Source organism: Sinocyclocheilus grahami, unplaced genomic scaffold (genome assembly GCF_001515645.1).
Source record: "Sinocyclocheilus grahami isolate Dianchi unplaced genomic scaffold, SAMN03320097.WGS_v1.1 scaffold55.1, whole genome shotgun sequence".
Taxonomy (NCBI): domain Eukaryota; kingdom Metazoa; phylum Chordata; class Actinopteri; order Cypriniformes; family Cyprinidae; genus Sinocyclocheilus; species Sinocyclocheilus grahami.
In genome coordinates, this window is record NW_015505234.1 from 40438 (window position 1) to 55697 (window position 15260).

The 15260-nt window shown below is 36.3% G+C and overlaps 1 protein-coding gene across 2 annotated transcripts in view; it reads right to left on the reverse strand.

The window, feature by feature from the left end:
• Positions 1 to 269: 269 nt before the first annotated feature.
• The window catches only part of gnao1a (guanine nucleotide binding protein (G protein), alpha activating activity polypeptide O, a), a 137628-nt gene continuing 122637 nt past the window's right edge, over positions 270 to 15260 (reverse strand). Inside the window, exons 7-8 of one of the 2 annotated variants that reach the window (XM_016270002.1) lie at positions 3833 to 3986; positions 270 to 2525 (exon numbers count right to left, since the gene is read on the reverse strand). In XM_016270002.1, the coding sequence (XP_016125488.1) occupies positions 2338 to 2525; positions 3833 to 3986 (342 nt within the window). In that variant the 3' untranslated portion in view covers positions 270 to 2337. Of the gene's footprint in view, positions 2526 to 3832; positions 3987 to 7262; positions 7512 to 8590; positions 8745 to 15260 lie in introns of those variants that run through there. The other variant, XM_016270001.1, reaches the window with a different exon arrangement.

Here is a 15260-nt window from a genome sequence, read left to right on the forward strand (position 1 = left end):
TGGTGAATAGGTTGTAGTACTTTATGTTAAATTAAAACAGATCACCTTACATTTAATCATGTGAATACTGTCTGTACTTTTAGTACTGCATAAATTTACCTTGAATCATCATTTACGCTAACTAATCTCCGTTGGTATCTGTATTGTTTAATCTGAGTCAAAAATTGCCATCTTGGAGGCCTCATTCATTTGAGTAATCAGTGAAATATATAAACGACAAAGCAGTTTAACAATGGAATGAATATCAATCAAAAGTGAAAAGCTCCAGGTTGTAGTCATGAAAACTGTGGCTTTTAATGTAAACACTACATTCGATTGGTTTTCCAGCACGAACATCCCACATGAAAGAACAACCATTCACTAAAGAAGAGGGAGAAAAAGCAGCACAAAAGCATTCACTTGGAGAGAAAAAGAAAGGATTAAAAAAAGAAGGGAAGGAGAATCAAAATCAACGGTGGTGAAGGTAATTGTACAGATTTTTTTTCTCTTTTTCTTTGAATTTCAAACTAAGAAGGCAGAGAGGGAGGAGAGATACATCTTTCCAAATCTACGTGTGATAGGTGAGAGCTGTGCTTTTCTATGCAGACCTGGAAGGTGTTTGAGTACAATTCTCAAAAAAAAAACAAGAGAAAGCGCATGAATCTGTACAGCCGTGAACAGCCCCGCCCTCTCCAGCACCGGGGGCAGAGCCGTGCCACCAAAAAGTGATTCGTTCAAAAAAATGAAAAAAAAATCAATACATATACTGTAATTCAGGCTAAGTAAAGACATTTCAATGCAGGGCGAACAGGCAAAAAGAATCGGTACAGTTCATCAACATCAAGATGGGTAAGTCAGTAAGAACGTTTCAAGAGTGGATCACAAGAACCCTTGCAAAATTCTTTTTTTTTAAAAAAAGGGGGAGAGAGGGGAAAAAAAGTTCTGTAGCTACAAAGCACAAGAAATATACCTTTAATAATATTACAGAATAATCATTGATATTGGTGTTGTTATCATCATCGTTTGATATTATTGTCATCGTTTTTTTTCTGTTTTTTTTTTATTATTTCTACTCGTAAAGATTCTAGAATTGGAGGATCTACAGCTTTCTACAAAGACTGACAGCCCAATGACCTTCGTCTGCAAGCCTCCACATCGTTTCCCTGAGCCCCACATCTACCCGCCCACCCCGTAACCCCGCCCACATGATGCCCATTTTTTTTTGCTGTGTCTGTCTTTTCCATGTTTTCTTTTTTTCCTCTTTTTTTGTTCTTTTTATTTAGTTTTATTCTTTATTTTCGCACCATTAGCTATGTGAAGCAGTTTCTTTATACAAAGGCTGAGGGGGTCATGCTATCAGTGACGGGGACTCCATTACCCAGCCAACTTAAACAGGAAGAAACCTGGGGAAAAGAAGGAATGAAGAGGGAAGGGTGACAACGGACGAGAGGTAGAAGAATGGACGAGGTGTGGTAAGTACAAAGGAAGTGTGTGGGACAGATGATCAATAAATAAATTAATAAATTAATCAACAACAATACAAAAGTAAAAGTTCCTCACAAGACGAATGTTAATAAGTTCTCATAACAGTGACCTAGTGTTTCTAGCACTATTCCCAGACACGTCATTCTCAGAAGGTTGGCACTGATATGACACTTGCAATCATCGTACTGGTTCGACAGGCCCGGGGTCACATGCCAAGCGGCCCAGGCCCTTCCCCAGAGAGCTGACCTACGGAAGTGACGGGGATGGGTAGAGACGAAAAGTAAGAAAAGCCTGGGTGATTCCATTCTCTATGATATGGAACGGTACTACAGTGATTAAAAATCTGAAACAAAGACACGCTACAACTGACTTGAACCATAGTGCTCAAGACTAGCATAACCATGGATTTAGCTATCGTCACATTATCGTCAAAATCAATTCATATAGCCAGGCAAACATGTACAGGTCATCCCCCTGACTGATATGTGTAATAAATATACATACAATGACATAAAACATAAAAAAATAGTCAAAGAAAACATTTATCAAAAAAAAGAGGGTTGTTTAGTTAAAATGATAAAGACACAGTGGAAAACGGGGGAGAACGAAACGTACGACAGCAAAGAAAAACAAAAACAACACAAAAAAGGTCCCAACTTTGTTCTAAAACCATAAAGGCTGGGTTTCTATAAGAAATCAGTTCTGTTGGCAGCTCTTTGAAAGACAAACTAAAAACATTTCATATATATATATATAATATATTTATATATTTGTATATGCCTATTTTAAAATTATCATTATCATTATTTACCAACTTGCATTTTCAATAATAATCATTTCCAAAGAAGTGGCTCGAGAGGGAGGGGGCGGGCCTCAGTACAAGCCACAGCCTCGCAGGTTGTTGGCAATGATGATGTCGGTCACGGCATCGAACACCACCTGGATGTTTCCTGTATCCGTGGCACAGGTCAAGTGACAGTAGATCTCCTTATTAGGCGAGCGGTTCTTACTTTCAAATTGTGCTTGGATGTAAGCAGCTGCATCGTCGTAGGTGTTTGGACCTACGGAGGGATACAGAGATCAAATGAGTATGTGAGAGAAAGAGGTTCTGATATTATGGCAAAATTAAAAATGGCATAAAAGTGGTACTCTGATCTTCAAATCGGCTTTGTGCTTGTCACTCGAAATGCTCATTAACCCAAAAATGACCTTGGTGACTTCTGACATTCAAAAATGTCCCATTGAGATGCTGCTGTATCTTGGTTATGTATGATGTACATGTAATATTAGACAATGCTTTTCTCAGATGTCCTAGTAGAGTAACCACAGATGAACTTTATCTTATTAATTATGGACACAAACAACACTGAACAATATATCAAGATGTTGAGATATTGCATTTATCAACTTATAATTACATTTAATAATGAACTTATTAGTTCACTAGAATTAATTTACAAATTTAATTGTATTGTATATTTTGTTAATTTTTTGAACAAAATATCAAGATGCTGAGATACGGTATATTGTTTATTAATTTATTAGTTTATACATATACATTTAATACATATACCATAATTGTGTAAATACTTGTCTTAATTCTGAACAATGTATAAAGATGTGGCGATATCTTTAATAACGTTTAACACTGTAATTGTCAAAATATTTGTCCCAGTTTTTGCAGAATATATTAAGATAATGATAAATTAGATATTATTTATTCAATCATTTACTTCATGATCAATTTATTATTATAGTCAATCCATTTATTTTATGTTGATTATAATTAATTTATTACATACACTACATTTGTCCAAATACTTTTGTCTTCAAATACTATTTAAACATTTCATTAATTTCTAATTATTTAATTATTAATATTATTTACAATTTAGTGTAATTAAAAGTGTGATTTTTTTTTAAGGAATAATTTTGGTGGGATATTTTTGTGTATAATGCAAATACATTTTTAAGTGTGACTAGAGTGACCAAATGCTTTTTGGGGCCACTGTACATGAAAGCAACACTGAGGGTGCTGCCGAACAGGAACGGGTCTAACGGAGGCAGTGAATTGTATTCTGCTGGAAGAGAGTTTGACAGACCTGCAGACATCTCTCTGTGCCCACCTTTTACCCATGACTGCACACGCAAGATTCAGCTACTGCTCTGAGCAGCACTGCTCCATCCTTTACCTCCCATATTACAGTGCCTTCAAAATGCTCTGAGTCTAGTGTTCATACTGTGAATCCAAACTAATGGATTTCCGACATCACTAACCCTGACCTGACCAATCAGAAACATCCTTCTGTTACGAGAGTTAAAATCTGTACATTTTCATAGGCTTCATAACAACAGGAATCATTCTTACCTGTGTATTCAGGGAAACAGATACTCAGGGGAGATTTCTTGATCTTTTCAGCAAACAGGTCTTTCTTGTTGAGGAAGAGAATGATGGAAGTGTCAATGAAGAATTTGTTGTTACAGATGGAATCGAACAGCATAAGAGACTCGTGCATGCGATTCTGCAAGAGGAAAAGAAACCAGAATAGAGGATAGACAGAGAAAAAGAGGCAGACAGAAAAACCAGAAAAAGTTTAGTGGAGAAATACATACAGCAAGAGTCAAGATAAGCAACTACAGTAGCTCAAGCCCATAAAAAGCAAAACATCAACTGATGACAAAGAAAGAAACTATTGTTTCAACCTGCATTAGCAATGTGATTTCAAATTCTTGGTGACAGTTTGGTGAAATTATTAATATCTGCTCCACTCCAATAGTGATGATTCACCACAAATATTATAATTACGCAGAGAAAATAATACAAACAGCACTCACAATCTGTGTTTACTTGCAGAAGATGCAGGACTTAAAATGAGCACCACACACTGGAAATCATGAGTATTTTATTCATTCATGTCATATAAATAGACATCCATTGTTAAATAAATAATCACAGCAGTGAGACACACATACAAACAATAATTACAGCAGTTTGACAAAAATAAACAAATAAAAAGTGATGGACAGTGAGATTACAGTAATATGTGTGATAGGAGAGCATGGCTCCCATCTGCCGGGTCCTGCTGTATTTAATTAGACTCAAATATGAATTAAACACTACAATGGAACGCACTATTTCAAATATAAGTACCATTTTGAGTAAATGATGCTACATTAGCAAAATGTACCGCTTGAACTTATCACATTAGTCAGTCTGATGAAAGGAGTCTGGATACATCACCAACAGTTATTTGTACTATTGCTACAAGCCAGGGAACAAATTGGCCTTTGTCCCTCAGCAACGGACAGACACAATTACCCTTGAGTTTCTTTACCTTGGCCACTGACCTAATTAGCCATGTGTCTGCGCTGACAATTGATGTACATTAGCCATCCGTCTCATTACTCGTAATTCTTTAAGATAATAATCTAAATGTTATGGCCCATCAAACTGGGATAAAGGTCAAAGGACTTTACTGAAAATGATACTGCTTTCCCTTTACACTTTTTGTTTGGCATCTAGAAAGAAAGTCACTATGCGGCTATATAATCTCTAAATGTGTGTACAGTAAACTGACCAATAATGGACCTGAACAATGGCTGAAAGTTGCTTAGTACTGATGATGGCCTTATAATAACACATTAACTGTTCATAGTTGGCACAATGCAGACATCAAGGAAACCTTCAGACAGTATATGATTTAATTAAATAAATTGTGCGGTTATGGTTACGGTTTTGGCTTTTCGGTTAATGAAAGGAATCACTGTCTTTTGGCTGTCAGAAGCAAGTGATTAAATTCAATCATATTTCTCATAGATTAACAGTAGCTAGTAACTGATTGAGGTTTAAAGGTCAGAAAATATGATGTTTTACTTAAGTCTGGGCGCATATTATGATGCTTGAACCTCTCAAAGATAGTTAAAGCAAAAGGCTGAGGGAGTTTCATTAAAATAAATAAATTAAAAAATAGGACTCAAAAGGGTCTTTTAGATAATTTAGTCATGTTGTGCTTCTGGTGCCAAATTGCAATTTGTGTTGCACAAGATTAAAAATACCTTTCATCAGACATAAATAAAGCCAAAAATCATTTAAAAGTCAACCTTCATGAAAGTCACTGTATAATTCACACACTGATTAAAGTGATCCTATGAAGAGATGAACATTAAAAAGCACTGTACACATATAGCAGCAAACATCCAAAACATATATGGCACTGTGAATTATTGTCAATTACAGATCTGTATTTTCACATACACAGATACTCAAAGCTGGCCTAATGGTCAAGGTCTCAGTTCAATGCAAGGCACGTATCTGCTTATTCTTAAGGAAAGCAACAGCTCATCAGACCAAGGAGTCTTTTCAGCTCCGGTCCCTTTAGTACTTGTTACATTCAGTTAGAACTGTCTCGAACTGAACTGTTAGAACTGTGTACTGCGGCCAGCAATCAAACAAGATTTCAAGTATAACATAGACTGAATTACAAACAAAAGAGCAGACAATGTGTAGTGAGACAGCTTTGTGATTCTATTACTTCAGTCATACTAATATGAAGCATATTACTCCAGTTGTTGCATGTGTGTGTACACCTTTCAAAAGTTTGGGGTCAGTTTCATTTTTTAAGGAATTAATACTTCTACTCAACAATGATGCATTAAACTGATCAAAAGTGACAGTAAAGACTTAAACATTGTTACAAATTCTATTTCAAGTGCTATTCTTTGAACTTTCTATTCATCAAAGAATAATGAAAGATGTATTTTCCATAAAAATACTAAACGGCACAACTGTTTTCAATATTGATAATGAGAAATGATTTTTGAGCACCATATCAGCATATTAAAATGATTTCTGAAGGAGAATAACTTTTCCATCACAGGAATAACTTAACTTTTCTATTTTAATATATTTAAAATTTAAGTAAATAGTAAAATGAATGCCTTGATTTTTGACCAGATAAATGCAGCCGTGGTTAAAAAAAAAATCTTACTGACCCCAAACTTTAATGTACAGCAGATATATATAGATGCATCTGATATGTTATATAAATCGAGTTATTCTCTCTTCATAAATCAGCTTTGTCTCAACAAAATGCAAAACGCTAACAAATAAGGAAGATTTTGTATCTTTGGAATGTCCTGGGTGTCTGGTTTAAAAGGTCCAAAATCCAATTTTGAAGAGTAACACGTCCTGTTGTTTTTTTAGGATGCTAAGAGGCTAACATTTTTGTGATTTGGCTGAGGGCATCGGACATTTACACTCTCTTCTAAATGCCAAGTAAATGTCAAGCCTAGTGTTTCATCAACACTCTGAGATTGCTGCCAACTCAGAACACATGTAATATGAGCCAGCTTGTGAATATTCACCGAAATTCATATCCCATAATGCATTCATTAGAAAATAATGCATGTGAATAGAACATCATTATAGTGCCACTTACATAGTCACTGGAATTTAAAATATCGCCGCATAACCTCATTGAATCTCTAATTATGTATCTGCATACTGTGTAATAAGGACAAAAGAATATGTCTGACTTTACAAGCTCAGTTACAATAGAAATAAATAGGAAGTAGTGGGAGTTTGGCACCAGTTTTTACTCAAAGTATCTCCTGACCTCACTCTAACACACCAGGAAGGTGTCAATAAGGACATTCAAAGAACATTCCTATATTTGTAACAATGTACCAAAATTAATAGTTGAGTTCAGACCTACGGTTTAAATTTACCACATAAATTAAAGAAAAGCTCTGTGAGAACTATCAGAGATGGACACCATAAAACAAAGACAAAATGTCACATATCTGACAACAGTTGGCACTGTATTCAGGGGTTGTGAAAGAGCTGGGTATCACTGTGGGTTAGTAAAGGCCACAGAAGCGCAGGTTGTTAGCGATGATGACATCAGTGACAGCATCGAAGACAAACTGAATGTTGTTTGTGTCTGTAGCACAGGTGATGTGCGAGAAGATCTCCTTGTCGACTGACTTGTTCTTACTCTCGTACTGGGACTGAATGTAGTTCACCGCTTCCATGAACTTGTCTGAACCTGCAGCACAGGATGAGTCAGGTAAGCATGGAAAAGCAGCAGATGAATAAAGGAAGAATAAATAAAAAAACAGGCCAATATTTTAAATAAACTAAAAATTTGGATAGGGAGCAAAAGAGAATAAAAACAGAAAACTGAACACTAAAGTAAAAAAAAGGTTTGCGCATATTATTTATATATATTTTTTACAAAGTAATAAAAACATTTATTTAATACTTAATACTAATACTAAAAACATGTATTTAATATTAATACTAAATGTATTTAATACTTAATACTAATACTAAAAACATTTATCAATATTAATATTATTAATATTACTGAATACCTTGTACCAATTGATTTTGCAGATATGTCAGAAACAGTGTTCATTTATATTTACATTTATAAAAAGTATTTGTATATAAAATATATTTCATAACTAGTGTTAAGATTGCCCTTGACATTATAGCCAAGACAAAATCTTTTTGGATGATCAAGTCATCATCTATCAGTCATGTATACTCTTAACTAACACACAGAGAAAATATATATCAGCTTTGATTCAAAGTCATCAAAACTTCAGACAGTAGAAAAAAATACTGAGCAAATACTGAGATACATTTCCTCAGGCAGCGAACATTTCTTCTGCCAATTTTTCTCTGACTACAGTTACTCAGCACATTCTCAGGAATGTTCTTTCTGTCTCTCAAACTTATTTGTGATTGTTTGTGCAGCCTGTCTTCCATCTATCATTCAGTATAATTGGTGAGGAAGTGTTTAAGAGTAACTATGGAGGAAGATGAAAAGCTCAGAGCTACAAAATAAAAATGAACAGGGAATAGCAGGTGACTGTTTTGGCTGTTTTCCCCTTAGTGCTGGAGAATACAGAAATGCAAGCTGTCCAGATTAGGGGTGTGAATCCATCCAAAAGGAATAAAATAACAGGATGGTTCTTTTCCTGAAGATTTATTGTGCTAATTGGCATCTGGAGAGAATGTCTTTCTACAATCCTCGCCTCATTAATTATTTTGTCTTTTCATCCTATCTGCCCTTTCTTCCTTTGCTCGCATTGCTTAACGGCAGGGTACTGAGTTTACCTGTATACTCTGGGAAGCAGATACTTAAGGGAGATTTCTTAATTTTCTCCTCAAATATGTCCATCTTGTTGAGAAAGAGAATGATGGAGGTGTTTGTGAACCATTTGTTGTTGCAGATGCTGTCAAACAGCTTCAAGGACTCGAGCATGCGGTTCTGCAGAAAGAAAAATAAGACATCAACATCATTTACAGACATGCATCCACAAACACAGACATAAACATTTACTCAGCTATAAATGGGGACATACTTCTTCTATTATATATATATATAATATAACCTTACACATGCATATTCCCACCTTTAAAATAGATATTTTAGCATTTTTTAAAATAAAAATATACAATAAAATTATATATATACAGTATATATATATATATATATATACATACTGTATTGGTTTTGTCAGATTTAGATCACAAAATTGTCCCCAAATTATAACTAACTAAACCCACGTACACACACACACACACACATTCAGGTGCAATCACACTTTGAGTGCAAAATTAGAATATTAAGTGAGACATGAACAGAAAAAAAGAAAGGAAATTTAACAAAGAGCCAAGAAGCCAGAAAAGGAAACTAAATATATTCTGCTACCTAATAAATTAATTACTTATATCATCATGATGGCAATGAATCTCATGTTAATTACAATGGGGAATCGATATATACACTGTCCTTATTTTCAAATGCAATTAATAAATTATTATTCTGCTCATTATTTGTTTTGTCATCTGAATGGTAATGAATTCAGAGTTGGAAGCAGTGACTCCCTCTTTGATGTGTCCGATCATTTTAGAAGGAAACTGGAAAGAATGAGGTCAGCCGATCACTATAGCCAGCAACAACCAATTAAAAACTTAGGTTTTGGAAAGAAACAGCAATACATAGCGAATATCTGATATAATTTAATGAAATCTAGCATATATCAGAAACAAGCACACAAGTAAACACTTAAAGGGGTAGTTCACCAAAACATGAAAATTCTGTATGACAATCTTTCTTCTGTGAAAGACAAAATATTTTTGATTTTTGATTTTGATAACTGATTTCGTTCATATAATGATCAATGGGGTCCAAAACAACATTTTACCCCACTGACTTTCATTGTATAAATGCGTTGAAAGAAAATTGGTGTAGGATTTACTTAAAAAGTTAAAAATTAAAAATTACTAGTAAATTTCACCAATAATTACACATGTGACATTTTTAAGTACAAAGACTGAAATAGTATATTCTTGTAAAATATATTCCAATAATCCTACTATACCAATCTTATTTACAAATTAGATAAATATCAATTTTATTTATAACTTTAAAAAACTAATAATTTTTAGTGTGTAGAGAATTTCATTGAAATGATAACAGAATTTTCATTTTTGGCTGATCTATCCCTTTAATTTACAGCAAGTTAAAGCACAACATAAAGCCTACTGCTTCCAGGTCTTTTTAGTATGTACTTCAACTGAGGTTGGTAATGATCATTTCATACCTGTGGAAGGGCCGCCTGTAGAGCTGGGCTGGATTGTTTAGCGATTGGTTAGAGAAGAAAGCCAATGGCGAGAGATGACAGGAGAGCAGCTGAGATGTTTTGAAGGAGAGACGCAGATGCAGAGGTGGCCGCTGGAGGCCACGGGAGCAGCTGAGCGGAATCGGACATGCACCAGAACCCAACACTTCACCACTTCACTCACATTTCCCACCTCTCAGATACCACTGCTGTTGATACTCACATGTGCTCACAGACACGCACGTAAAAACATACACACTAAAATGCTAAACAATAGTGGAGCAATGCAGATTTGGCCCATGCATTGTCACAAACGAAGAAAAGAATAGCTCTAAACAGATGAAACACAGGTCTCACACAGGTCAAACTTTAAGGAACATACAGTGTTTGAAGGAAATAAGTGCATGTTTGTGTTGAAATGGAGGAGGAAAGGCCACAGGGTGCACAGGAGAGAAGGTCGGGACAGAATGTCAGACAGCAAATGCGTAAACACTGATAGAGCACTGAATGGATGAGCACTGACAGGAGACCCATACGGAGGGTGTGTATTCACAGGATCTGTATGTGTTTATCTCTGTCCGTTTGTTTTGCCAGGACTTTCTTACAAAATAATAGAATCTGTCTTTGTTTTTTATCACTTCCATTGATCAGCTGAATATGGGCGTCTGAGAGTTGCTGTATTTATGGGCAGCCACTTTTCTAGCCATTAAAGCCCTCCTATGTCCAAAAAGCTTCACCGTAAATCCCTCTGATGTTGTAAAAAATCTCTTATCGGAGTTTGTCAAGAGAGTGTGTCTGGGCAGATCTGAGGCCTGTGTCACACACAGACGTCCAAACATGACTCATCACACCTGCCATGATTCAACTGGCACGGTCACAGAATCAATCAATAGCGTGGGGACATTAATAATTCTTTGTTTTTTCTTTTAAAGAACACTGCAAAAGTGTTCATAGAACACTTCTTAGAACTTAAAAAGAACTTAAAAAGAAGTTTGTGTGGCTTTTTTGTTTAACTTGTCTACCTAGTTATTTTAAGTAAATAATCACAGTTACAAGTTGTCATAATTCATGATTTTCCTATATAAGCTTAAATAACGTTTAATAATTTATAAAAATAAGCATTTTTATTACACTATGTCAAGTTAACTGCAGTTTCCTTAATTTCTTAACTGCTATATTTAATATTTATGTGTATTTCATCTTATGTTGTAAGAAATGGACATGGTGAGCAAAGTGTTTGTGGTGTTAAACTAATGACAACATCACATGAATGCCCAGGAGACAAAACGCTCCACTCAGCCAACATGCTGACTTCAATACTTGACTAGGGTAACAATCAACAAAATTTTAAGTAGAGGTACAAATTCATCCTGACATCACAAGACAAGAAGTTAGTAAACATGTTGGCAAAAACATAAAAAACAATAGAGATCGACCGATATATCGATATTTAAGCATTTTACCATAATCGGATATCGGTTTTGTAATATCGGATTCACCGATAAATGCAGCCATCTTGTGGGTGTTTTGAGAATTGTGTGCAGGATAGCCATTGCAGCAGTGCGTCTGAGGGGAGACGAGACAACAACAACGGCGTGCAGGTACTTGATTTGCTGTAGTTAGTAAACTTTATTTAACATAACGCCATTTATGCACAAATTAGATGCATTGCATAAATGCCTGATATGTAGTTTATGCAGCTTGGCTCTAAGGCTCTAATAGAGACCAACTCACGGAGTCGTGTAAGATAATCCGTCAAGTCCTGTCCCAATAAAGACGTAACTTTGCCTGAATTAAATAATATGCAGCCATGAATGAGCGCATGTTGGAAATAAAAGCGCTGAATTGAATTCTCTCTCCGTTGTCTATGCTCATCGTTAGTCTCATGAAGTCAGAGTCACTTAGATAATCCATCAAGATCCTCTCCCAATAAAGACGTAACTTTGCATGAGTTAAATAATACATCCATGAATGAGCGCATGTTGGAAATAAAAGCGCTGAATTTAATTCTCTCTCTGATGTATATTTGCTCATTAGTTTCGTGAAGCCGCTTTCATATTGCTGTTCACTCACCGGGTTGATGCTCAGGAAATGCTCCACAGCACGGCCACCGCATGTACCTTTTAACAATTCACTTGTTTAAAACACCCTAAATTGTATTAACATTTACTATATAACCATTATTTCGCTAATAAACATCTAAATAAATACAACTCTATGGAAATTAATTATTTATTATCTCCGCGAGCGATCACAGTTTGCGTATAGTTCTATGTAACTGCATAGATAAACCGCGCTGTCAACAGGCATTTCATAATCTAGAAGGACAAAAACATTATTAATAATTCTGATATAACATTCCAGTTGAGAAATGCAATAAAATATGATGTTTTGTTTGTTATATTCCAATATTCCAGAGAATATTATTCAGCGAATTAACATTATCCAGTGAATTATTCTTGACTCTGTAGCTATTAAACAGCTTATAAACCTACTAAAACTGTAGTTTAAAATGAAGTTGATACGACTCCTGTCCTTTATTTATTTTTCCATTTGAAAACATTAGACATTCTACATTTATTTTGCTTATTGTTAATATTAGTGTTGATGCTTTTTATAAATACAATGTTTTTTATTGTTGTAATATGAAGATTACATTTAACATGAAAGACTGCTAATTTTCAACACTTCTAAAAAAAAGAAAAAAAGATGTCTGAAAAGAGGAAAAACCAAAGTGAAGTATGTTTGTACTTCACTCAGTCATTTATTTACTTTATAACAGTAAATAAATATCAGTTCTGCATATCGGTTATCGGACACATAAACATGCAAATAATTGGTATCGGTATCGGTTATAAAAAATCAATATCGGAATCAATATAAAAAAACATAGAAAAACTGGAAAATTTCAAAACATTTTCAACCATATTATTTATTCATGTCCCAGTGGGAACCCCAGCACCCTGAGAAACCATTATGTGTGCAGCTAGTTAGCACGGGATAAGCATTTGGAACACAGACATGACAGCTACGATACTCAAAGCTATGACATTATCAGAGTTATCCAAATAATTGTTTTCTTTTTAATTCAATTTTGCTTAAATTTAATGGTACAGTGTGGAGCATCAAAACATTACCCATGATTCAAATCCAGGTCACCCACATTTAAGAGCATGTTTGCTAGCAGCTCATCTCCAATACTTACAAATCTGAATGGCAATAATAATGAAATAAATACAAAACGCTAATAATACATATTGAAATTACATCTAAAATATTTAAACAAACTGCCACTTTATTGATATGTGGGGCTTAATCAATATTACACTAAATGTTTCAGTATAAACCTATAGTACATTTGAACCTATATTGAAATTTACAGCATATTGTAACAGTACGTTTGTTAGAATAGTAAATAAAAATACAACTATCAAGTGTTATTTTTTCACTATTATTTACTATTTCTAAGAATTTTACAGTATGCACAAGATGACACATACAGCACAAGCATTGCTTAATGTGCCGATTAGTGTGGGAGTTCACAATGGAGGCTGATTTATCAACAGCACTGACCTTAAACATGTCCAAAAACCAGCTAAACAAAAAGGTTCTGTGGCCCTTTTTCAATTATCAGGCTGTGAATTATCACACAGCACACTATGATCATGTTCACTTGAATGGCAACATAATTGCAATTACAGTGTTCAACAGTGGATGAAGATCATATAGTCTGCGTCGCATAGTTACAGTAACTCTCTTAAAGCATGGGAAAACTTTGAAATACCCATCATTTTTGTTAGTGTGTTAAGTGTGCACACTTGAGTGTATAAGCACGTGAGTATGCACGTGCAATTGAGTCACACATTGTGTGTCAGAGCATAAGCATAGATGTGCATGTTTGTGTCTCTCCGTGTGAGTGTGTATTTAGTGCTCACCGTGGTCTCGTCTTCATGGAGCACCTGGTCGTATCCACTCAAAGCCACACAGAAGATAATGGCGGTCACGTCCTCAAAGCAGTGGATCCATTTCTTCCTCTCCGACCTCTGACCTCCCACATCAAACAGCCTGAGTGGACACAACTCAACATGAGTTCACCACACAATAATGCACTCCATCACACAAGCAATATACACTACCGTTCAAAAGTTTGGGGTCAGTACAATTTGAATACTTTTATTCAGCAAGGACACATTAAATTGATTTATAATGTTATAAAAAATTTCAAATAAATGCTGTTCCCCTTCAGGAACTCGAGCTGCGCCCTTGCGTGACCGCGTTCTGAAGCACGTGTCAAATCCGTCCAATGGAGCAGCGAGACGTCACGAGCAGGGTGACGTAAGGCCGGGCGCCACCCAGCTTCTGCTCTTCAGTAGCGCTCTGTGTATGTGTCTGTCTATTTACTGTTGTCTGTCCGCACAAGCACTCAAATATATAAAACAATGAGAAAGTCTATGGCGAGTGAACGGCATTACAAACGCTGTGTTCCTCCCTGCCCACGATATCTGGCGGCGGGGGATACACACGAGCAGGGTGACGTAAGGCCAGGCGCCACCCAGCTTCTGCTCTTCAGTAGCGCTCTGTGTATGTGTCTGTCTATTTACTGTTGTCTGTCCGCACAAGCACTCATATATATAAAACAATGAGAAAGTCTATGGCGAGCGAACGGCATTACAAACGCTGTGTTCCTCCCTGCCCACGATATCTGGCGGCGGGGGATACACACGATTTGTGTGTCGTTTGTTTAGGAGCGAAGCATGCACGGTCAGCTTTCGAGCAGCTGACTGTCATCACTGCGAGCTCTCGCTGTGCACGCTCCGCTCTCGCCTGGCTGCGTTTGATGAGAGCGGCCAGGCTCGCGAGCCCGCTGGCAGCGGTCCCGCTGTTGCCGAGGCACAGCGCAGACTGTTGTCGTGGGGATCGCGGGTGGATTTAGCGGAGGGATCCGAGACGGGCTCGTCCTTTTCTCGGTAATCACCCGCTAGATCTGCGGCTCTCTCTCTCACGGTTCGGAAGCCCGCGCTGCGGTTTCTTCCCCAACCCCCCAAGAGAGAGAGCCAGACGCTTCATCTATCTTCCTCCTCTGAGGTGGATGTGATGAGTGTCGAGACAGATGAGACTGTGGACTCGCCACCACAGTCCCTCGCATATGAGGTGTGATT